General features: G+C 38.5%; 1 protein-coding gene across 2 annotated transcripts in view; it reads right to left on the bottom strand.

Moving 5' to 3' along the window:
- The window catches only part of pmepa1 (prostate transmembrane protein, androgen induced 1), a 112,256-nt gene that overhangs the window by 32,625 nt on the left and 53,711 nt on the right, over positions 1–25,920 (bottom strand). Inside the window, exon 1 of one of the 2 annotated variants that reach the window (XM_006783021.3) lies at positions 8,642–9,258. The exons of the other annotated variant lie outside the window; for it this stretch is intronic. Within the exon in view, the coding sequence (XP_006783084.2) occupies positions 8,642–8,738 (97 nt within the window). The 5' untranslated portion in view covers positions 8,739–9,258. Of the gene's footprint in view, positions 1–8,641; positions 9,259–25,920 lie in introns of those variants that run through there. 2 annotated transcript variants of the gene reach the window in all.

Below are 25,920 nucleotides of genomic sequence, written 5' to 3' on the forward strand. Positions count from 1 at the left end.
GTGCCTCAACTTTCGGTTTTTCACCCGCTATGGAAAAAAAGGCACATTTGGACATTTCTTGCATTAGAAATTAAGTATGCAGGTTGATACTCATCTTCTAGTGGCGACTCTTGCTATCTTCTCTTGGAAAACTCGTTTCAAATTTTTTAAAAGTTCTCTGGTTCTTCAAAGAACCATCACCAACTAAGGAACCTCTACTTATGCAGGTTTTTAAATTACAAAAGGCTCGGTATTAGTATTGACTTTGCAAAATATAAGTATATATATCTACTGTGAAAAGACTGTCAAAGTATAACTGACCTAAGGTTAAAGCTGCCTGATACCTATATATAGTTGCAGCTCGGGAGGTAGAGCAAGTAGTCTACTAATATAAGGGTCAGTGGTTTGATCACCATCTCCTCAAGTCCTTGGGTAAGATACTAAGCCCCAAATTGCCCCTGATGCATCCATTGATGGTGTGAGTGTGATAGGTAAGTGTTTAAAGTGATAGAAATGAATGATGTTTGAATCGGTAAATGTGGTTTGTAGTGTTTTAGGGCTTTGAGTGCTCAGCAAGAGTAGACAAGCACTATAAAAACACCAGTCCATTTACCTCCCATAGATTTCAGTCCAGACTTCATTGAGAGCAATGCGTCTCTCTAACATCTCTGAAAACCCTCATTTAACGTTGTCAGTAACTGATATTGTTGTTGGGTCGCATACATTTTGCTCTGACTGATTTTCAAGGATAGTGTGATGGAAACCTGAAAGATTTTAAAATGAAAAAGACTTTTTCTGCTTCTAAGGAACAAAAAAGGAACTAAATTTAAAAAAAAAAAAAAAGAAATTGATAAAGGGCATCGGCTATTCCTCAAATGATTAAATATCATAAATATTAAATATACAAATATGGTTGATCTCTATTAAAAACCACTAATGAAAATGAATCAATTTGACATATCCACCACTTGAATTTTAAAAAATGCATGAAATTGAATACAAGACAGGAGGTGAAATGGAAAAATCAAGGATGAAACAAGCAAGGAGGTGAGAAACCTTGGAAAGAGGCAATTTCTCACCAATTCGCAGTAAATAGGAAATGCTATTCTTTGTGCCCTTAAACAAGACACTGAACCCAGTTACTCAGGAGTCGTGAAACTGAACAAAGAGGAAGCAGATGTGCCAACTTTTTGTGGTAATTCTTTTGAAGACAAATTACTATCTGTATATCGTACACGGGATTAAAGCGATTCTGTTTCTGGGACGATGCCAGCTGTCAGTCACAGAAAAATGAAACACAAAAGGCAGAATTTGATCCACGCCAACCCATCTTCTTTAGCTGCGAGAAAAGTCCAATAAGGAACGTTATTGTTTATATTGTTTTTTCTTTCTCAATCCCCCCTCAACTGACTGCTCACACAGAAATACACTGTCACACAGGGAGGAAATTAACAGACAAACGCAGACTAACACGTGCGCACGCGTGCGCACACATGCACACTCACACAGAGGACTGAGACAGCCAGACAGAGCGGTTTACATAATAAGTCTAGGAGGCCAGCCAGAACAGACTCAGTCATTTAATTTCCATGATTCACTGAGTGAGTGAGAAAGGAAGAAAGAATTTAACTCTATTTTCAGCCCTTTGCTGAAACCCTTTCCCTGAAATAATACACTGTTTAATTATTCTGAAGAAATAATCAGTCAACAGCCCCCAAACATTGTGCCAATATAAAGGTGACAGATATGTCAAAAGGAGCGTTATGCGTCATTCCTGTGTCGCTACCACAGTTTACAGTAAAACAATCAAAGACAGACTTCCATGCAGGTTGCCTCAGGATATACTTTTGTGCCAAAAATAATCTGTCAAAAGCAGAAATGGGGAGAAAAAAAATGAAGCTTTTTTTCCTGTTTTTTAATGCACATCATGTCTTGGGCCACATGGAAGCTGCAGCCCAAACAGGATGTGGGAGGAATTTTCATTTTAACAGCGTGACACATGATAGTGACAGAATGACGGGATGAATTTTAGATGTGAGATTGTCACGCTATACATAAAACTTACATGTATTCTTGTTGAATTTGGTGCAAGTAGGTGCAATTATCCAAACTAAGATCAGGAGAGAGTAATGTTCTTGTCACAGAATTACGAGTGAAAACTGGATTCTTTTGGTTGTGGTTAAGGTTAATCAGAGTCATCACTTTTACTGGTTTACAACACAAACTCATATGTTGTTTAAAATGCAGGAAAGTGTAAATCGATAAACTAGTTAGGCTAGTCTAGTGAAATTATCTCCCTCTTCCGTATCATTTTAATGTGAAATTCTCTGGACTAATGTTTTATTTAAGTGGACCTATTAGGCTCCTTGTTTTCTGCCATACAACTCTGTTACAAGCATTTTCAATTAAACTGTTCAAGGAATCCCTGTCAGCAAAAGTTCCGGCTTTAAACTGCTTAAAACACTCTGTTTCAGTTATTTCTTCCACTCACGGCTCTGTATGATGTCACTGAAAGTGAAAATGTTATATACATTGAAGTCCCATTCACCTGCTGGCCATATCTTTCATATACGATTGGGCAATCAGAGAGTTGGCTTTAAGAAAAGGGAAAAAGCTAAAACCAAGAATGATAATCTCATTTGTTTAGAAAATCTATTCATCTAGCTCCCTCCCTGCCGTCTCCTCCAACCGGTCACAGCAGATGGCTGCTCTTCCCTGAGCCTGGTTCTTCCTGTTAAAAGGGAGTTTCTTCTTCTCACTGTCGCCAAGTGTTTGCTCATACGGGGACGTCTGATTGTTCTGGGGTTTCTCTCTGCTATCGTAGGCTCTTTACCTTTCAATATCAAGCACCTAAGGGCAGCTGTTGTTGTGATTTAATGCTACATAAAAAACATTGAACTGGATTGAAAAGAATATTATATTAAAAATATGGAGCTGAAAATGGGTATAGTGGGCTTATAAATCATATTGTTCAGAGTCTGATCTAGTGTGTAGAAATTTATAACTGTAAATAAAGGAGCAAATATGTCTTGATGATTTTCAGATTGTATATTACTTATGTTGCCACCCTTGCAGTTAGTAGAGGGAACAAATATTGAAAGCTGAAGCCTGTTAGTATTACAAGTTGTCATTGTTTCATTACCAGATTTAGTAGAGGTAATTCACTGCTAAATGCAAGAACAAAAAATCAAGAACTGTCTTCAATGAACCTGTTAACAGCCAAGAAGTCACCAGCAAACCACGTTAGCTTGCATTTCAGCAACATGCTAAACAAGCATAGTTTCAAAAAGCAGAAGATATCATCTTGCAAATTGACTGTCTTTCATGCATTTCAACTCCTCTTATCTCCGACCAGATGAACAACATTTCCTTATGAAGGGTTGTTGGGAATTTAACCCTAACACTAAACAGTTCACTGGCGATCTGTTGGATGCTAAGAGGTTAAAGCAGCGGTCCCCAACCCCCGGGCCTCGGACCGGTACCGGTCCGTGAGTCGTTTGGTACCGGGCCGCGAGAGTTGAGGCTCGGGTGTGAAATGTATGGTTTTCAGGGTTTTTATCGGTTTTCAGCGTTATTTTGTTATCGTTTTTATCGTTAACTCGGTTTTCCTGGGTCTTTTCACGTGTGTTATGAATAAATCTTCTTTTTTTCAGTACCGGTACTAGTTTTATTTTGTTGTATTTATCCGCGACATCTTAAAGGCCGGTCCGTGAAAATATTGTCGGGCATAAACTGGTCCGTGGCGCAAAAAAGGTTGGGGACCGCTGGGTTAAAGTACAATGTGATCAAATAAGGGTTGTTGCAAGGATCAACCTTGTGACTGAACATGATGCCTGGTCACATTGTGTCCTTCCTCCTGTCAACGTTGGCGTCATCCTCCTTTCCACTCAGGAACTCTATGACTGTTTTTCTCAAATTCATTAACCAAAAAACCCACACTCCTACCCTCCAGCTGAACTCGCACATACTTCGACACACACTATTGATAACATTTATGTCAGCTATAGAGTCAGACTGAGGACGTGTTGATGTTAAGGCAGTCAGACATGTAGTAACAAATGAATAGCGAAACTGAGCTACTGGTAGGAAATGATTCTTACAAGCTGATACCAGCGATGACTTCACTCCCCCTCTCCACATACACACGGCTAGTCTGTGAGTAATGCTGATGTCATGTGCTTTGACTACCAATATCTGCTGCTCAGAACAGATGTGTTTTTGCATATGTGTGTGTGTGTGTGACTGCACAGGTACATGAAACCCTACAATTACAACTTGTGAGACAAAGCAAGGATGCGTATGAGAGGAAGGGAGACAGATAAATGATAATCTGAGGTGACTCAGAGGATCTGCAGCTCTTTCACAAATCTCAGATGAATGCTTTTATCTAAATTCAGTGACTTAAAAGTATTTAAATGCTTCAAATCCAGCTTTGAAGGTACACGGTATGGGATGCCAAATTGGTTTGAGATGCATTATGTCTTTAGAACTCAGCTAGGAGAGCTGCTTTTCACTTAATTTCATTTGCAGTGGTCCTCTCAAAGTGTCTATACGAAATACTATTTTAATTATCTGCTAGTTAGATGCACCATTTGTGTTGGTTAATGCAAAATTAACACAACCATGTTAACGTCTTTTATAAATCTCAGAAAGAGATATAAAAACTTGGACAGATAAAACTGAAACTTTCTGATTTATACCGCTCAAGTGAAATGACTAAAGATGCTTTTTCTTTGTTTTTTTAGAGGTGAACTGAACCAGGCAGCCTTAATATATGCAGCAACAGATATGTCAGGTGTCTGCTATGAAATCTGTGCTTTCTTCTTCAGATCTATTTTTAAGATCTTCAGAGGTAAAAAATTTAGGGAACCCCTCCTTTTTCTATCATGTCATCCTTTGATCACCGCATCAAGTGCATAACGGGGATTATCTTTTACTTTGTTCTACTGTGCTTTTCATCTTTCCTGTCACACTCCGGTGCTTACTGCCCAGTACAGCTGAACGAGCTTAAATGTGATATTGTTTTTTGTTTTTTAATAAAAGCCAACGCATCGTTAGTTTCAGTCTGTCAACTCCCACACAATCTAAAATTCTCCAGAATGTCTTTTGTTCCGTTCTTTTTTCCTCTTATTTCTCCTTCACTTCCTCTGTCGTTTTCTTTTACAGACACCTTATTTGCTTTTTCCAAAGTTTTGACATTTTCTTCTTGCTAACTTCTCTCTCCGCTGTCTCTCTAGTCTGCTCAGTACTCTTCACTGTCTGCCTCTTTGGTTTATCTGTTTCCCTCCTCCTGTCCTCCAGACTAAACATCACGTCTGTTTTCAGACAGAAGAATTGAGTATGCGCGTCTGTCTGCATTCTTATCTTGCCTCTCTGTTACAAGTTGAGGCAACTATGGTTATCACATGGCTTGATTGCCATAACCCCTATCAACATTACTACATGCTTACATGGACTTACTTTCTTAGAATTCTAGTTGGGAGATTTCGATCGCAGACTGGTTCTAAGAATAAAATTTTTTTTTATTTATATTACCAAAACATTTCATGTGACTTACAGCTGTTGCATTACAGCTTGGATCGGCAGTACAGTGCTTTGTCAAGTTGTGCACTAACCCAAACTGGTGATTGAACATTTTAATGCGCTTGTCATGCTAGCTGCCATATTTTGCTGATATTTACAATAGTCTGCTTATACTTCTTACACTTAACGTTTTTACCTGCTTAAACAACAAACAATGCTATATCAAGTAATACCTGCTAAAGAGCTGCTAGCTAGCTGGCACTGGGAATGAACCAGCACTGAAATCTACCATCACACATTACATTTTGTACTAAAACTTGCTGTTTGGAGTGCTTCATATATATCTAACCATAATAACAGCCAGAAAGTTGAGGGAACACATCGTGTCATTTTAGCTATGTAGCATGAGAGCTAGCTGGAAGGGGATATGTCATTAGAGTGTCTAGCTGGCTGTCAGGCATGCATTGTGGAATAACTTGGGTGTTTTGTGCATTAAGAATAGATTGTAAATATCTGCAAAGTGCAGCATATGAAGCAAATGTCATTTCTTGGTAAGTGCACAACTTTCTACACTATACTGCTGAAATATATACATCACAAAAGTAACTCCATTGAGGCCACTGACACACTGACCTTTCTAACTGTTACAAGTATACCATTTGTATGTTTTCAAGGCATTGCACATAACTTTATTTATTTGATTCATTTACAGAATCAAAGTATATTCAATATGCATTATTGTTAGGAAACCTGGTCTGACAGCATTTGCTTGGGACTTATCTCATCTCAACGTGGCAGCATGGAAAAATGACAGGTGACACCATCATGAACCATTTCTGCACAAAATACATTAGTCACCGTTCTCCATTATCATTGCTTCTAAATTTTAAATGAGAAAAACACAAAACTTGTTAAAATATTGCTTCAACCATCCAGAAAAATCACTTTCAGGAGAAATTAAGCCTTTTTATTAATGCTTCAGTTTAGGTCTCTCACACATTGCTCAAAAGGCTTTTCAGTTTTTAAAAGGCAGCAAATCACGTCATCATCTAATCGCTCATTTGGATTAAGCTCTGCAGATGTGATTGCGAATAAATATCTTTTAGTTTTGATCTATTTGTCAGATCAAATAAGACTTCTAATAACGTCACGTCTGGCTTTTTATCACTATTTCTGGCACTTTAAAGGATGTATGATTTATCTACCGAATAAAAACTAAAAGTAATCATTTTTACAATTGTTACAAATACATCTTCCCAATTATGAAGGTGAACTTGCAAATGCTTAATCATTTCATCAATAACCATTTCACTGATGTGATTTATACTTTGTTAGGTTCTTCACTATAACTCGTTTTTAATGTCTGTTGATGCAGATGTTGTCTGTGGCTTCTGTGTGTGTGTCAGCAGGATTACACAAGCCGAATTTGATGAAACCTGATGGAGAGGTGGAACATGAGCAAAGATGGAGGCTGTTTGGTTTTGGTACAGATGCAGAACATTTTCTTTGAAACTGACCTTGGTGGAGATAAGCGCTCTGTGTGTAGCTTGCTTGTTTAAACCTGCAAAACTGCAAAAATTTGTTTGCCCTAGATCTTAAATGTTTAATTCGTCATACATGATAAGATTGGGATAGATGGTGAAACAAAAGACATTAAAGGTGCTGTGGAAAAGGAAAAGGCCATCTATCTGAAACTGCTGCTGGAACCTCAAACATGATTAAGAGAGATATATTGCTTTACTTGTGACAATCATTGTGATAATATAGGGTAAGGGTAAGTAAATAACACCCACTACCGACTTGGTGACTGGTCCATGACTATCTGGTAATCACTGGTCGTAAGGGGAAAATCAGTATTCCCAGCCTTCTTAGCTACCAATTTCACTTTGAGATCCATGGCATTTCTTTTAAAGGTTTAGTTACATATTTTGACGATTTAAAAACTATAGATCTACTAGTATATTCTTCTGTATTATCATAGATACAGCTGCAAAATTAAACTGAGAGACATACTTATGCGTCAGGAACTATGATCCAGTATTATCATCTCTGCGATTTATTTTATTTAAATATACTGGGACTGTGAGTTTTACTCAGCTAAAAAGACCTAAATCACCGTCGTCAAACATGAATCAGGGGAATCAGACCCAGCTAGGCGAAGGGTCCCATGGACAGGGCAGTTAAGTCATTAATAACTCCAATATTACGACGCAATAGTAAAAACACATTTTATATATATCGACACAGACAGGGACCGCTGCTGCTTTACTGTCTTGCTAGACCAAACAGCGCACAAAGATTCCGACACAAAGTATACGCCAATATAAACACACGCAGTGGAACACAGGGATTTCCCGGATACGGCCACACACATAAACACACGCGCGCGCACTCTCGCACGCGCGCGCACACAGACTGGCGGCTAGACAGCCGTCTGGCTTTGCTCGAATGACGAAGCGACGACAAAACTTCCAACTCCCCTGCTTTGTCACCGATCAAACCCAGGTATTCCTAAGACATCAGCTTTCAGTGTCCCCCCAAGGTAACGTCCTGACAGTTTCGTCGCACTTTAAGTCTTACTTTTACCGTCAAAATCCAAAATGAAGGAGCAGGTTTTCTCTGAAACCCAAGTCAGCTGAGCGTTAAGTTCAAAATCAGACAGAAAACGCCAACGGCTCAGAAAGTCGACCGAAAAAAACACAGCAACCCGAAACTGTCAAAGTTAGCTGACATGGCGAAGAAAACGGCTCGAAACAGCCATGATGTGATATAAAGTAAACCAAACAGAAGAGCTTTTTCATTCCGAGTCTTCAGGAAGAGATGGGGAAGCTTGCGGTTTTTGGTTTAAGTTCAAAATGAGGCGTTATTAATCACAAACGTTAGAAAAGGAGAAAGGGTAACGTAATATTCACCACAGTTAATAATTGCAGGGAGTACCATGACACATATTAAAACTAACAGCAGATTCTAAACTGACTCAGAACGAAAGACTTGACTCCAGTCGTTTAAATAAAAAGAAATAATGTGGAAAGACCAGAGGGAAACAGAAACTCTTCCGAGTACCTTGCAGCGAAGCATTTTTAAGACACTTGAAAGGAAAAAGTGAGCGAGGTAGAGGCAGAAAAAAGTCATTACTCACTGATTTCCATGCTCTGGAGGGAGGTGTAGCGCTTGCAGTTACAAGTACAGGAGACATTGGCGGCGGTGGCGTTTAAAACACCCATCAAGTTTAACATTTAAATGCTCCTAAAATCAGACATAAATACTCCAGGACAGAGAGGACGAGTGGAGGAGGAGAGGCGACCGGAAGAGAGAGAGGAGACTAAAAAAAAAATTAAATAAAAATCTCACAACAAACTCCCCTCCAAAAAAATCCTCCTTTTTTCTCTGCTCTCTCTCCAATCTCCTCTCCTTTCCCTCCGGTCCTCCTCCTGTCTCGGTTCTCTCCTCCTCCTCTCTGAGGTTTCTCCTCCTCTTCCACGAAAATCTATCTATCTATCTATCTATCTATCTATCTATCTATCTATCTATCTATCTATCTATCTATCTATCTATCTATCTATCTATCTATCTGCGTGCCGCTGAAGTATCGCTGCAGCCTTTAAATGTAGTTTCAACGTTGTAAAAATGTACTTGAGCTACTTTCAGTCCCTTACAACAAATCAGCTTTAGAGGATCCGCGTTTTGCGCCGAGTGACCGGCGACTAAACTGCTGAGGGAGTCTGTCTGGTCCTGTCTGTCCCCCCCTCTCTCCTCTCTCTCTCTCTCTCTCTCTCAGTCTGTCTCTAGGGATTTCTCTCGCTCTCCCTCGCTCTCTCCCTCGCTCTCTCCCTCGCTCTGGCTCATCTGCCAGGTCGTACAGGCAGGGAGGAAACCACAGATAAAGCAAAGATCACACATTTGCCTCCCTCAGAGAGGCAAACCTTGCAGAATCACATGACCCTTATTTCATATTATTAATACTGTCATAATCATAAACATCATTTTACTGTCATTTTGTATGTGGTCTAAATGTACCAAGGGGTTCTATTTTGTACATTTATGCGCGTCATTGTCATGATTTTTAATCAGAAAGATCTTTCCCACCGTGTATATGTCGACTTCTTGTGCAACTTTTTTATTTTAAATATTAAGATAATGGAAATGTATGTACGCTATGTAAATTAAAGTTGTGATTTTTCAGCATTATATGCTTTGCTTTTATTGTCATTTGTTAGATGAGTTGCCCAAGCAGTAATTTGACATGCACAGCTGCAACAATCTAAATATTCTTGAGTATAACAAATATCTGCAAGACTTCTTTTTTTCTTAAATCAGAATCACAGTAGAAACAAAGGATAAAAAAAGAGAAAACAGCTTGACTGTGATGGATTCATTGTCATTTGTTCTTCATTAAAATATTACACAGTCACTTGTTCATCTATATTTCATTATGAATGAGCAGAAACTAACAGACCAGGGTGATTGTCTAAATAAATGTGAGTTTGTTCATATTTTAAACTGCTTTGATTAAGACCACTGACTTATATATGAGGAAAAACAAGCAGACAGCCATTCAAAATAACTTTTAGTCACATAGGTTGGTCACTTAAATAATGTTGCATGGAACCTTTTTTTTTCTTTCATTTTTCATTATGGAAGTGCAGGTATCAAGGAAGAAATGTTGCTACTAAAACTATGCAGAAAACATGTCCAAGGTTTTCATTCTTAGCAGGTTAGACTATTGGGTGCTTTTGCATGCAAATACAGCAGCCTGAGTCCTCACTAACACCAAATAAGTACAACATATTAGTCTAGTCTGTGATCCATAAATCACCACACAGCTTTCTGCATTTCAAAGGCTAGATTTTAAAATCCGGTTACTAGTTTACAGAGCACTAAATGCACTCAGGCCCAGATGCATCTTGATTTTGCTTGTGCTTTAGATGATATTATGTTTCTTGAACAAAGAACTTTTAATGGCTTTGTGTCTGAATGGAGCAATACAGATAAACCTGCCTTACAAACATGTGCAATATGTTTAAAAAATGTACCAGCAAATTACTTAATATTTACTCTTGAGGACTGTGCATACACATTTGTGCTCCCAGATTACATCATTTCTGCTTTTGAATTAAATCATGTGTACAAATTACTAATTTGTGCTCTCGGATGTGTGCAGCATGTGTCCCCTGAGTCAAGTGACACAATTCTAAAACCGTTCACCAATTTATGGTCACAGATAATAAGCAGAGCGCCAATTATTCAAGCTACTGAAGTTGCATAACTTGTCCTACTGAATTACTGATTTGTGCTTGCAAATTCACAGAATGTAAAATTCAATGCACACTGACAAAAACAAACAACTTGAAGTCCAATTACCTGAGTTTTTAACAGACTTAAATATGTGTCGATATGTGACTAAAGCCCCACTTAGCATACATGGTAGTCTGTGAATTATCCACTGATGAAGACTGTGATGCAGTTGAAATCTCCTTGAAATTGATTCCACTGCCATATACCTGTGTTGTCTTGTTATCCTTATTTTAAACTGATCTAAAGTTAAATGAAGGTAAAACTGCCTTATGTCGAGTAAGACGTGATGTGTCAAGACGTGATTAATGCCTTTCATGGTACAGGTGTGACATACAGTAGCAGGTAACTTACATGTGGATATGAACTGAAGCTAAACGACTAAGTAAATGACTGAGGATAGATCAGTAAACTGGTTTAAAAGAGCAAAGTAAATCCTCAGTTTATACAGTTTACATTCAGTGTTTACAGCAGAACTTTGTAAAAAAAAAAAGAAAAGAAAAAAAGATATAAGTATTACAGTTACCAGCAATATAAGCATTTCGATATGAAAACCTGCCCTTTAATTTTAAAAGAATCATAAGCACATTTTGAGGATTTTTAACAGGCCTAATCACTTACATATCCACTTTTAACTTTATCAGCTGATGCCTCAAGAAATGTAATTTTGGATAAATAACAGTTTTCCATGCATGTCATTAAAATAGAGAAACATGATATGATATAGTAATTTCAATAACAGATAAAAGCAGGAATATTCATTATCCATTATTTCTGTCTTTTTTGCAGCTTTTTTAGATAGTGTGTGATTGTAGGACAAACTTCATTTTAAAAGCAGTGAGTTAGCCCTCAATGTCAAACCACAGCACCTGAAATTCAAAAGATTCTGCAGCAGCTTTCCAGCCTTTCTTGTGTCTGCTTGTTTTTCTACCCTCATTCTGTTGCTCTCGCTAATGAAAGAGGCAAAATACGGGTAAAATGAACTTCAGTAAAGCTGTAAATGACAAATACACAAACCCACACCATTTAAAGCTGTTTTTTTAACACTGTTTTGCCAAAATTTGAGCTCACCTAACTGACATGCAGGCATAGGAATATTAGGAATATGATATTACTGCATGTGCATCCATATACACACACACACACATATATATATATATATAACCTTTATAATATTCATCATCCCAAAAGTCCAATAAGAACTGATTCAAAATGTTGAATATTAGTGTTGCAGCAGATCGACAGAGCCAGACAGCATTACGTCAGCCCCCATGACTGACAGGCCCCAGGGACCAATGAGGCTAGACTGTAACAGCATGTCTCATCTGAGTCAACTGCGTCTAATTACGCCTGCTGAAGTTTATAGCTGCATGTTAAAGTGGTTTTATTGCCCAGCTGGACTCCCCAAAGCCCTAATCGTGTAGACAAAAAACCTTAATCACCCAAAATACATTGCTCAATATGTACAGAGGGAAAAAAACTGAAGGAGGAAAAAAATGCAGCAAAAAATGTATAGATTAAAACATGTTACAGTTTGCTGTGATTATGAGCAGTGAGATGAACAGAGAAGGAGGCAGCATTATTCCAAAGCTCTGAAACGGAAAACAGGTGGTAAAATGCTGGAAATGTTGAATTATTTAAGTTTTCTACTTCTTGATAGAAAATGGCACGGAAGATGTATTTGTAGATGAGATCATAGCTAACTTAACAATGGGTCATCTCAGCCAAATTAGAGAAACTATCTTAATTTATAATAGATAATCAAGGTAAATTAAAAAAGGAAATATACAAAATTTCAATACCTCAAACACCCCAAAGGAGTGCCCCTTTCATTGTAATTTGTGTAAACTGATTTTTAACATGTTTACCATGATATGATATGGGACTGTATTCAATTAAACAGTCTCACTATCCTTTGTGTCATACTGACACTGAAAAGCAACTTAAATTAGATAATAAACTAAAACCAGGTCAGTCTATCCATCTAATTAAATCAAATCTGATAGGATTACAGAGCATCACTGTCCAGCCAATAAACAAGATGTGCCATGTTAAAAAGTGTGCAGGGCCTCTGCTGCCCCCTGCTGAAGACTAGCGGCAAGGCTGCACAGAGACAGGACTAAATCATGTTGTATGAATGGAAAGAGTAAAGCAATTTTACTCAAATCGCTTTAAGAAAATTTTTAATTTGTTTGTACTGTTATGACAGTACAAATAATCTGCATAAAGACAATAAGCTTTAAAGAATTCAAATTAAACCTTAGTGGTGTTGCTGCCATAACTATCCTAGAGCCTATCCCAGTTGTCTTAGGGCGAGAGGCAGGGTACACCCTGGACAGGTCGCCAGTCTGTCACAGGGCTAACATATAGACACAGACAACCACTCGCACTCACATCCACTCCTGCATTCACACCTAAGGGCAATTTAGAGTTTCCAGTTAACCTATCCCCACTAACTCCATGTCTTTGGACTGTGGGTGGAAGCCAGAGTACCCGGAGATAACCCACGCAAACACGGGGAGAACATACAAACTCCAAATAGAAAGACCCCGGCCTGATGGTGGAATTGAACTCAGGACCGTCTTGCTGTGAGGCAACAGTGCTAACAATCAATCAAACAAATATCAGGCAGCTGACTGTGTATTTTAGAGAACGAGTGCTATTGCGAGAATATGTTTTCATTGTCTGACCTAAAGTGGACTGAAAATTAAGGATCTGTAAGTGTTCAATAAGTTCATATATTTTTATTATGAAATAATTCCCAAACCAGTTATCAAAATGGCTGCAAGTTTCAAAAGTAACAACACAACATCCAGCACACAGACATTAACATTAAAAAGCCAGGTGGCAATTTGGGAAAGCCCACATATAGTCACAAAACATTTGTCTGTATTAAGAAAGACAAAATGGCATACACACATGGAAGATTATTAAAGTAGCTATTTGCATGAGCTGAGAAGTGGTTTGAGCTCTTAATTTAACTTCCCTCTACAAACTCTCTTGCAACAAGATGCAACCTAAATCATAAAGCCTTTTTTACCATCTCTCTTAGTATAACAGCAATTGACAGTATAATTGTGTATTGGCATCTAAAACTCGGACTGGAAAATGAGCTCTGTGAAATAAAAGATATGAAAGAAATTTGTCACAGTGGCTTATAAATAAAAATCTGCCAGTGACATGCTGGTTGTTTACTGGAAGTCTCCTAGTCCAATACGCAGCTCCTGTTTTTGTCTGTGTTTCCTGTCGAAGGCCCTGACACATGCAGCAGACTGAGACAGTGATAATCGAGCTGGCGGTGAGTCAATTTACCGTCTGAGGGGGCTGAGTCACCAAAACGGACAACAGGTGTGGTCATTTTCCCTGTCTCTCTCTTTTTCTCTCTTTATCGTAGCCTCTCTTTGAAGACTGAAGTGGGTGAATCATTTGGTTAAGGACTTGCTCTTTTCCTGCTTGCCTGACTCTCTCTAAAGAGTGAGTGTATCTATTTATCACTGGTGCTCAGACAGAAAATGGCTCTGTATTAAAGGCAGGGGCTGCACCGGTAGGGGCATGTTGTTTCAGTGACTGGCGAGAAGATGAAATACAATCCAGGAAGGTTAGCTTGAGTAACACATCCTTGGGGTTGGCTTATCTGATGGGAAAAAAAACCACTGCACACTGCAGCACACTTTTTTCTTTACTGTTACAGAAGTTTACAAGTTTTTATGGCAACATTTATTTAATCCACTGTGAGACATGCAGTAGAATGAGATTTTATGTTTAAAGAGATGTATTTGCTGTTTGCACACAGTTGCACACTGATATGGACACCTTAATCTGGGTTGTCAAGCTGGACAAAGGAGGTAGAAACCATAAGCCTTTGGGATTATCACAAACAAGATTGCATGTAAACTGGTTTGTGCTTCAAGTTCAGCCTATTCTCATTCCTGAGGTGTCAACTAATGCACCTTTGTCAAACCTCGTGTTCTTTGAGTTTTGAGTAACATAACAAGTCTGTCACTCCCTGCATGGGCGGCTACTGTTATGAAAGTGGGGGCAGAATGCCTAATAGGAAATGAACCATGGTCTTATGACCGATATTCTTACAAACACCTATAGCTATACCACCACCACCACTTCAACATCTTAATGTGGACCATGCAGTTATCTAAACTAGAACAACTCTCACTCAGTGCCCAATTTCGCCTAGTCTAGCATATCAGGGATCTAGTGCTAAAAGATGCCTTGTGTATTATGGTGTGCTGCAGCCAGCATGTGAGAAAACTGCTGGCTGAGTCCTGTGATTCCATAGGATAAAAATGCATTGTGCAAGTCAGTTTTAATTTTTTTTTTTATCCTTGAATCAGTCATAAGCCAGTGTACCCCTGCCAGTCCCAAATGGGAGGGTTGAGTCAGGAAAGACATACAGCATAAAATCAAACATGCAGATTATAATGAATGTGATTTCCATATGGATCAGTCAAGACCCAGGTTGGCAACAACCAGCTCAATCACCAACAACCACAGAGAAGGAGAAGCCATTTTCTGAGGCATACAGAGAGAAGGAAAGGCGTGAATTTGGGGCTGAGAGTACGACCTTGTAGGTGAGATGTAAGGACTATGACTGGTTAAAGAGTGAGGGTTGGCTGATATGATAGAAAGAAGAAACTTAAGATTTATTGTGTGGGCAGGAGACCAAGGTGAAAGGTAACCAAGGCCTGGAACACTGGAGGTGGATTCAAGTTGTGCTATGATGGTGTAGACAGGAAGAGAAATGGGGTGGGGGTAATCTTGAAGGAAGTCTATGTGAAGAATCCTATTGAGGTGAAAGGAATGCCAAGTGGCAACATGAGTATCAAAGCAGCGATATTGAATGTTGTCAGTGCATATGGCAAGTTGAACGTCAGTTAGAAGAGACAAAGGAATTCTGGAGTGAATTGGATGTTGTGAAGAGTGTCTCTCCAAGGGGTAGAGAGTGATCACTGAAGCACACTTCAGTGTACATGTAGATGGAGGGAACAAAGGCGATGAGGAGATGCTTGGTAAGTATGGTGTTAATGAGAGAAATGCAGAAGGACAGGTGGTTGGGGATTTTACCAAAATGTTGGAAATAGCTGTTGTGAAAATGTACTTCAAAAAGAAGGAGGAACATAGGGTAACATATAAGAGTGTAGAAAGTTGGAAACAGGCGGACTACATCTTATGCAGAAGGTGCCATTTGAAAGACAGGAGAGTGCAGCTAGGCAGCAACAAGTAGGATGTGATCTGTAGGATGACTTTGGAAATCAGGAGGAGGACATGAATGAAGATAGAGGATTAAATGGTGAAGTTAAAGAAGAATGAATGTAGTAGTGACTTCAAAGAGTTTTGAGACAGGCTTTGGGTGATAATCCCAGATGCCTGGGAAAGCACAACTGAAGTGGTAAACTACCAAGAAACTACCAAGAAAACACTGGCAGAGGAAGGATGAAAAGGAGACTTGGTGGTGAAATGATGAAGTACAGGAAAGTATCCAAAGGAAGTGCTTGGCAAAGAAAAAGTTGGATAGTCTGAATGAGGGAGAAGAAAAAGACTTACACCGATTGACTGGTCAGAGAGATTGAGCTGGAAAGGACGTGCAATGGGTCAGGGTGATTAAGGATAGAGATGAAGATGTACTAACAAATGGAAAGAGCCTGTTGAGACAATAGACGGAGTACTTTGAGGAGCTAATGAACTAAGAAAATGGGAGAAATTAGGACAGGAAAGTTAGCGAATAAAGAAGTGCAGAGGCTTAATAATGAGGAAGTAAGGTAAAGAGGATGTGAAGAGGATGAAGACTGGAAAAGCAGTTACCTGCAAAGGTATGGCGATGTATAGAAGAGAGGATAGTATCATTTGAACCACATTTTGTAACAGAAGTAAGAAGTGGATGTATGAGGAATGAAGACGTGTACTGGTATAGATTTTCAAGAACTAGGGTGATGTGCAGAGCTGCAGTAACTACAGAAGGATAAAGCTGATGAACCATTCCATAAATGTATGGAAAAGAGTTGTTAGAGGTAGGTTAAGATAGGGTTACATCAGGAATTGACTCATAGCTCGTTCTTGTTTGCACTGGTGAGGAATAGGTTGACAAATTAGTTCAGTCTTGGTGGAATATGAAGTTTGCAGATTAAATTGTGATCTGTAGTTCGATTGGGGAGCAGTTAGAGGAGAACCTGAAGAAGTAAAATCATACTCTGAGGAGAAGAGGAATGAAAGACAGTAGAAGACAGTAGAACACATGAATGAGAGGGAGACAAGTGGAAAGGTGATATGGCAAGAGCATAAGTAGTTGAGGTTGAAAAGTTCAAATCATTGCCTCTAAACTGCTCAGAAGCAAGAGTGGGATGGTTTGGACATGCACAGAAGAGGGCTAGCTGATAGACTTGGCAAAGGTATATTGAGCTGTGTTTAGAGGAAAAAGGTATAAACACAGAAAAGATTCATGGATATGGTGAAGGAGGATATGCACAGAGTTGGTGTGCCAGAAGAGGGTACAAGGTATTGGGTGAGATGGACACAGATATTCTCCATTTTCTCAGTGATTCTTGCAAAATTTGCATCATGAATGAAGTAGTTCAGTTACTTATACCACCTGAAATGGTTTTCACTTCACAGGTGTGCCTTGTCAGGGTTCATCTGTGAAATTTCTTTCCCTCTTAATGGAGTTGGGACCATCAGATGTGTTGTGCAGAAGTCAGGTTGGTATACAGCTGACAGCCCTATTTGACAACTGTTAGAACTGATATTATGGCAAGAACCAATCAACTAAGTAAAGAGAAATGACAGTCCATCATTACTTTAAGGACTGAAGGTCTGTCAGTCCAGAAAAGCTTTAAACGTGTCCCCAAGTGCAGTCAAAAAAACCATCAAGCACTAAGATGAAACTGGCTTAATTACAAGATGGTTTGGGATGAGATGGACCGCAGAGTGAAGGCAAAAGAGCCAACAAGTGCTCAGCATCTCTGGGAACTCCTTCAAGACTATAGGAAAACCATTTCAGGTGACTACCTCATTAAGCTCATCGAGAGAATGCCAAGAGTGTGCAAAGAAGTAATCAAATAATCATAATTCCATATGTGTTCAATCATAGTTTTGATGCCTTCAGTGAGAATCTACAATGTAAATAGACATGAAAATAAAGAAAAAACATTAACTGAGAAGGTGTGTCCAAACATACACTTGGCCCTATGGGTGGTCTTTATCCTTCTAGCTTGGATCCATTTGGTAATGGTGTTCCATTAGTACATCATCAGTTGTGGCCATCTTCTCCTGATTTACACGTGGGTCTTTGTTCTTTCATCATGAGACGTGGTTGTGACAATCAGTAGTTCTCTGCCACATTTCTTCTGCTTAGCATACAGCCTAAGGGTGCTGGAGTTGGGGTTTCACTCCAAGTCTCAAAATATAACTGATATTGAGACAAGGAGCTTCCAGTACCACTGGCAAGAAAAGAGCCCCAGAGCATGATGCTACCACTAACATGGTTAACAATTCTTTGGTGGGAAGGCCTATTTCACGTTCTCAGTCCATGAAAATGTCAAATTCTCTTCACTTAACTCTGGACAGTGGAATTATTGTTTCAGCAATTTCCAGCTATTTTTTTCCAGACCTAGGCAAAGTGGTGAAACATCCAACAATTTTAACTATTTTTTTTTATCTGATGACTGTGGAATCTGCAGTTATTTAGAAATGGTTCCAGCAGACTTCCCCAGCTTTTGTAAAATGGCAGTTCTCCTGCTTAGACTTTCACTGAATTTCTTGGACTTTCCCATTATTCTGATTATTGGTGTTTTAATACTGGGAAAGAGAAACTGCCAGCTGTAGTCAATCATGAATGAGAAGTTAGTGATAAGCATGATAATTGATAATTATCATTTCCATCAAACAATGCAGCATCCTTTCACTCCTAACATGTTGCCCAGTCCATATCAGTATAGACTTTTTTCCCATTAAAATCTGATGTGTTCCTTAATTATTTTTTGAGCAGTGTATTTGGGTTTGTATGTATATATTTGACTATGTTTGGCTTAATGAAAAGCCAAACTATAGTCAAACCTGTGCACCCAATTCTTGTTTTGTAATATCATTAAAGATGTATTCTATACAACCATTGCACCCTGGAAAAAGAACAGTTCAAAGGAATCCTTAAAAGCATCAAAATACCATGACATTCATGACCATAATGAGTGTATGTTAGCTTTTGACCACAACTGTATATTCCCATTGATTCTGTTCTGTCATTTAATCCTTTTTGGCAAACCCGCTGCATTTTTTTTTCATGCTGACTGCTGTGAAGGCATGTTCAGGCAATGTATGTGTCAGGGAGCTATCACCACCCAGATTAAATTATTGTAGAGTAATTGCAGAAGGGTGGCTGCTCTTCAGTGGTTACACGGCAAAAACATCATAATGCTCACCCCCCCCAAAGTAATTTGGATTCCTCTTTATCAACAAATGTTTAGAGAAGTGCTGTTCTGGAAATTACCTTTTAACTGACTAATGTTCAGTACAAAACCTCTGCTATTGTTTATATATGAGGCATGTGAATAAGTGCCAATATTTAACAATATTTATACTATTCATATTATTTTTATAACTAAATCCAGTTAAAAAAAATTGTAGACTTATCTTTTCTAAATAGCTTTAGTTAATAAACTGTATAATTCCTTGGGTAGTTCTGCTGCTTTTCACATTTTGTTTAGTTGGCATTTTCTCTATTTTCAATGTAATTTTTCCACCAAAAATCATTTGATATATTACTATAACAAAAAGAAAAAAAAAAACATTCACATTTTAAGCAATGAATCAGTTTTGAACAACAAATTAAATTTCAGGTTCTATTTGAACACTTTCCTAATTGATATATATTCGTTAACTCATTTGAGCTGTATTACATTTCTTCTTAAAGATTATTCTTTTTTGAAATAAGTATAGAAAATGAAAATGTGAATGTGGCTTGGTTGTTGAACATCTGCTTGCTTAAAAAGCCTGGAGCTTTTTTTTAGCTGTTTCTAAAACTGTGGAGACCACATTTTTTGACAGCAGATAGTTGGCACATAAGGAGGGATGCAGCTAACATTACTGCATTTCCTGTAACTGAACCAGTTTCAGGGTCTTGTTATTGTGTAGTCAGGCTTGCTGTCCGGTTTTCTCGTGATATGTACTACAACTGAGCCATTGTTAATAATATTTTTCACCTGTCTCCTTTCTCCACTAACAAGTGTTTGTTTTTTCTGTGTTCCTTGTCTATCTTCATGTTTGGTGTCATTCTTTATGTGTTAGTGTAATTAGTTTTTTGGTTAAGTCCTGTTTTACTTTGAGGGTTACTTTCCAGTAGAAAATTTTGGTTTTAATTCCTACTGTTGTGCCTTTCCCTACTCCCCATCCACATTGGTTTCAATTGTGTTGTTTTCACTTGTGTTGTTTACTTTGGTTGTCTTTTTGCCATGCACTTGAGTCTTCTTATTGCATTCTTTTAAAGTTAAATGTTGGTTACTTAATGTGCACTCTGAATTTAATGGGGAGCCAGTACAGTTGAGTCAGAAACAGTGTGACATACGAGAAACCTTCATCAGACAATCTGCAAATATTTCAAGATTTTGTTTAGGCAATTGAATAATGAACTACAGTAATCCAGATGTGATTTAATAAAGACATGAATAACAAATTCCAGTTCAGAGTTTCCATTTTCATTACCTTAGGCAGAAATCTGTCCAAAGCACAAAGAAAGACTTCACTTTGTTCTTTATTAAGTTGGAGAAAGTTGTCAGCCAGTCAAAGTTTAACAGGGTCTAAGCACCTATGTGGGATCTGAGGCTAATAAACATCTTGGGATTTAAAAGAAATACATAACTGAATGTCATCTGCGTACTGTAGTAATGATGAGAAATGTCCTTAAAGGTTCTCAAAATTTGCTGAAGAGGGAACAGATATAACAGAAATAGTTAGAGCCCCAAAACAGAACCTTGTGGTATATCATAGGTAAAACAATTGGAAGAGGACTTGTACTAGAAGCAGCCACAGAGAAGGATAATTTAGACAAACATGAAGGAAACCCCTTCAAAGCAGACCCAGATACATCCACTCCGTATTTCAGCGTATCGAGGATAATCTGATGGTCAACAGTATCAAAGGCAGAGGTCAGGTCCAACACCAACAAACAGAACATTCTCTTTTATCAGTTTACATCAACATGTGACTGGACACTCTGTTTCTGCAGAATGAGCTCTACTAAAACTGATTGAAATTTATCAAGAACACTGTAAGTTGTAAGCTGCTTAAACACAAGCTTTTCTTTGTGCCCACATCTTCCAATTCAAAGAAATTATCAATACCTACTCAGTCACTCTGCATAAAAGATGGGATGTCAGCACAGTCAACGTAGCAGACACACACCAGACCTTCAGTGGCCATTTCAGCATTTGTTGTTCATTTTAATGCACTGAGTTTGTTTTTATTGTAAATATATTAAATGTTCTTAACTACTACACTGGGTTTTGTGCTCCTTAGCTACGATTCCCTTTTCTACCAGATTAAAAAAAACCCTCCTCATTCGTTTTTATAAACACATGGGAATACAAATTTTATTTAATCTTAAATTCTAATTCTACTGAACTCACACACCTTGAACATCTGTTATACAGAACTCAAACAAAGTCAAAGAAAGGGATTTTTTAAATAGAGCTATTTGCTGTTGTAGATGGGTGACTCTTCCTCCACAACAAAAAGGGAAAATTAGTAAATAGGAGAACCCTAAGATCAGATGCAGTGGTGCAGTGTGGGGAAAATGATCACTTAGGAACAAGTTACAATATTGTGAGCACATCTAGATTTTGTGTACAGGCTGTTAACTGAGCTGTGGTGATGCTATTGCTCTGAGATTCACTGCTCTTTCTGGGGTTTACACAACTGAATTCAGCAAGATATGAGCAGATGTTACATGAATTATTATAATAACTGATTTAACTGATAACTGATTTTCAACACATAGAAAGCGTAAAGGTTCCCTCAATGTAACCTCACACTGACCATGAACACCATAGCTACTCTACACCAGTACAGCACAATGCATTACCATAGACCTCACCACAGTTAGCACAGATAGCTTTAATTTCCATTATATCAAATGTTAATGAGGGTTCCTCATCTTCCCAAAAAATCTCTGTTTTATCTCTCTTGTTCTGTCTTTCTTACATCTGTCTCCTTCTCAGAATAACATTATCTCATATTCTTTTCAGTCCCTGGGAAATAAATAAACACACTGTGTGATAAACTGTATTGCTGATGATACTGTCTTTATGCTTGCTCTTCTTTTGTAGCGCTGGCTAGATGCCGTGACCACAATTTATACACTTTCTACGCTAAAAACACGATTCCATATCGTTTACATACAACAGTAATGTATCATGTGGATGGGTATTAGCTTAACAGCTAAAATAACACTCATGTTTTCTTTAAGCTTGTGGTTCCAACTTAGAACCAACTTATTAAATAGTTTTTCCATTTTTGTTTTTAAACTGTAAAATGGCTTATTGGACTATTGGAGGATGTTGCATCATAGACATCCCGTGGGGAAAAACGTTGAGAGGCATTAAACTAGCATCTCAATAAATTTCTTTATTGAAAGCGAAAATATTGCCTGCACGTTCTCCAAATGAGCCTCCACGCAGTTCTCCAAAATCCCAATTACACATTGCTGAACATGGATATTTGTCATCTAATGCTGATTGGTTGACAAGTGGGTCAGAATAGGGAAGGGAGTGACAGCAGAGTTAACCAGGAATGAAAGAACCATGAAAATAATATCAAAGATCAAAAAAATACAGTATGAAAAACACAGACTGTAACTGCATTGAACAATCGTTATTGTTTTTAACAATTGGTTTCACTTCAGTTCTTTCTTTGTTGTAGTTTCTTTTCTCCACAGCTGACTGAACAACCACCAATAGCACAACTAAAAACAGCCCACAGACCGGTTGTACCACATACTTTGTATACTGCCTCCATCGACACATACTTTGTATACTGCCTCCATCGACAGCAGATGCTCTCTGCAGGGGCTGTCCATGGACTGCCAGTCCATTTCTCTCCCTACGAGTGAAATTACACGAATGTACACTCCTAGGCATAGTTAATAAAAATCAACATCCAGTACAAGTGTTATCAACATATCAGTAATAAAGTGGTCCTTAGAAAGGTACATTAAATGACTGTGCTTGGCCAAAATAGTAAAACTAGTAAAGTTATTCTTAATTTTAAGGGTTTTACTGGGTCGTTCCCTGAACACATTCTGATTAGCACCACAATAATGCAGTGGTTAGTACTGTTGTCTAGCCAATAAAGTTCTGTATTCTACCCTGCCTTTGTTCTCAGCAGACATTAGATAAAGACTAGAGTGGTCAATAGAACAGGAAAATGGTTTATTTGAAGAGTTTCAGTCAGGTTTCAGAGTTCATCACAGCACAGAAACAGCTTTAGTGAAGGTTACAAATGATCTTCTTATGGCCTCTGACAGTGGTCTCATCTCTGTGCTTGTCCTTCTTGACCTTAGTGCAGCATTCGATACTGTTGACCATAATATCCTATTAGAGCGATTAGAACATGCTGTAGGTATTACAGGTATTGCACTGCAGTGGTTTGTATCATATCTATCTAATAGACTCCAATTTGTGCATGTAAATGGAGAGTCCTCTTCACACACTGAGGTTAATTATGGAGTTCCACAGGGTTCAGTGCTAGGACCAATCCTGTTTACATTATACATGCTTCCCTTAGGCAGCATCATTAGAAGACATAGCATACATTTTCACTGCTATGCAGATGACACCCAGCTCTATCTGTCCATGAAGCCAGATAACACACACCAATTAGTTAAACTGCAGGAATGTCTTAAAGACATAAAGACTTGGATGGCCACTAACTTTCTGCTTCTTAACTCAGATAAAACTGAGGTCATTGTACTCGGCGCTGAAAAGCTTAGAAATATGGTATCTAACCAGATTCTTACTCTGGATGGCACTACCTTGGCCTCCAGTAACACTGTGAGGAACCTTGGAGTCATTTTTGACCAGGATATGTCCTTCAACGCACATATTAAACAAATATGTAAGACTGCGTTCTTCCATCTGCGCAACATCTCTAAAATTAGAAATATCCTGTCTCAGAGTGATGCTGAAAAACTAGTTCATGCATTTATTACTTCCAGGCTGGACTACTGCAATTCATTATTATCAGGATGTCCAAAAAACTCACTGAAAAGCCTTCAGCTAATCCAAAATGCTGCAGCAAGAGTACTGACAGGGACTAGAAAGAGAGAGCATATTTCTCCTGTTTTGGCTTCCCTTCATTGGCTTCCTGTTAAATCCAGAATTGAATTCAAAATCCTGCTCCTCACATACAAGGTCGTAAATAATCAGGCCCCATCTTATCTTAATGACCTTGTAGTACCATATCACCCTATTAGAGCACTTCGCTCTCGCTCTGCAGGCCTACTTGTTGTTCCTAGAGTATTTAAAAGTAGAATGGGAGGGAGAGCCTTCAGTTTTCAGGCCCCTCTTCTGTGGAACCAGCTTCCAGTTTGGATTCGGGAGACAGACACTATCTCTACTTTTAAGATTAGGCTTAAAACTTTCCTTTTTGCTAAAGCATATAGTTAGGGCTGGACCAGGTGACCCTGAATCCTCCCTTAGTTATGCTGCAATAGATGTAGGCTGCCGGGGGATTCCCATGATGCATTGAGTTTTTCCTTTCCAGTCACCTTTCTCGCTCACTATGTATTAACAGACCTCTCTGTATTGAATCATATCTGTTATTAACCTCTGTCTCTCTTCCACAGCATGTCTTTTATCCTGTCTTCCTTCTCTCACCCCAACCGGTCGCAGCAGATGGCCGCCCCTCCCTGAGCCTGGTTCTGCCGGAGGTTTCTTCCTGTTAAAAGGGAGTTTTTCCTTCCCACTGTCGCCAAAGTGCTTGCTCATAGGGGGGTCATATGATTGTTGGGTTTTTCTCTGTATCTATGAAGCGCCTTGAGGCGACTTTTGTTGTGATTTGGCGCTATATAAATAAAATTGAATTGAATTGAATTGAATTGAATTGAATTGAAAAGTGCTATATAAATGCCATTTTCAAAGGTATAAAAATATCACTTCCAAATGTATGAATAATTACAAATAAATGGATCCCTTCCCTTCTGTACCTGTTTTAAGAGGTCAATTAAGACTTCATTAAGTACCACCTACAGGGGCACAAGTAAATATTCCCTGTCAAAGTTCAAACTGTTATACCTCTAAAGATATAATACATACTAGTAATTTTCCTGTTGCCTCCTTTTCTTTTCTTTCTTTTTTTTGGCTCCCTATGTCTTTTCTTTACCCCATCCAAATCCTTCACTTTGTAATTTTCTGTCAACTTATCCTCTTGCTTCTTTGCTTCTTTAAAAATTCATGCATCACTGGCAAATGTGGCAAACAAAGAATATCCAAGACAAAGATAAACATTTTTACATCCCTCTTTCCCTACATCTGCTTATGTCTCTTGGCCCAGGTGTACAGAAGTCTCAGTCTTATGCCTGTGTTCGAGGTAATAGCCGTCAGAGTCTTAGGCGGTGGCCAATCCCGTTGCAGGTGGGATTAAACAGGGATTAAGTGTGTTTCTCTGTGAAAGCAGACAGACAGACTAGCACTAATCTGACTTTAGCCCTGTACTGAAAAGCAGCAGGCTTGAGCAATCCCACTCTTCCGTGCCTGCATTTCGTGTAAGTGTGTGTGTTTATGGGTGTGTGTATTCTTGGGCTTCTACCTTTATGGGAATCAAATATCCGCTGGAGAACAAAACGTAAGGGAATAAAACTGTTGACGTCTACAAGGGGTTAGTTTTGGATTAGGGTTTAAGGTTAAAACCACAGTAGGAACTGGATTTCAGGTCAGGTTTTATAGTTATGGCTAAAGTGTTTTACATGCATTGGTTGATATCATTTACGTAAGTAATATTTCCAGGTACTTTGTTTCAGGTACAGTGAAAAATAATGATAATTTTTTTAAAAAGGTAACTTGTTGCTATGAGTGAGAGTAAAGTGTAAATTCAGCAAAATCCTCACCAATATTACTGTTTTTGTTTTTT

This window comes from Neolamprologus brichardi, chromosome 5 (assembly GCF_056152115.1).
Source record: "Neolamprologus brichardi isolate AB-2024 chromosome 5, ASM5615211v1, whole genome shotgun sequence".
Lineage (NCBI taxonomy): Eukaryota > Metazoa > Chordata > Actinopteri > Cichliformes > Cichlidae > Neolamprologus > Neolamprologus brichardi.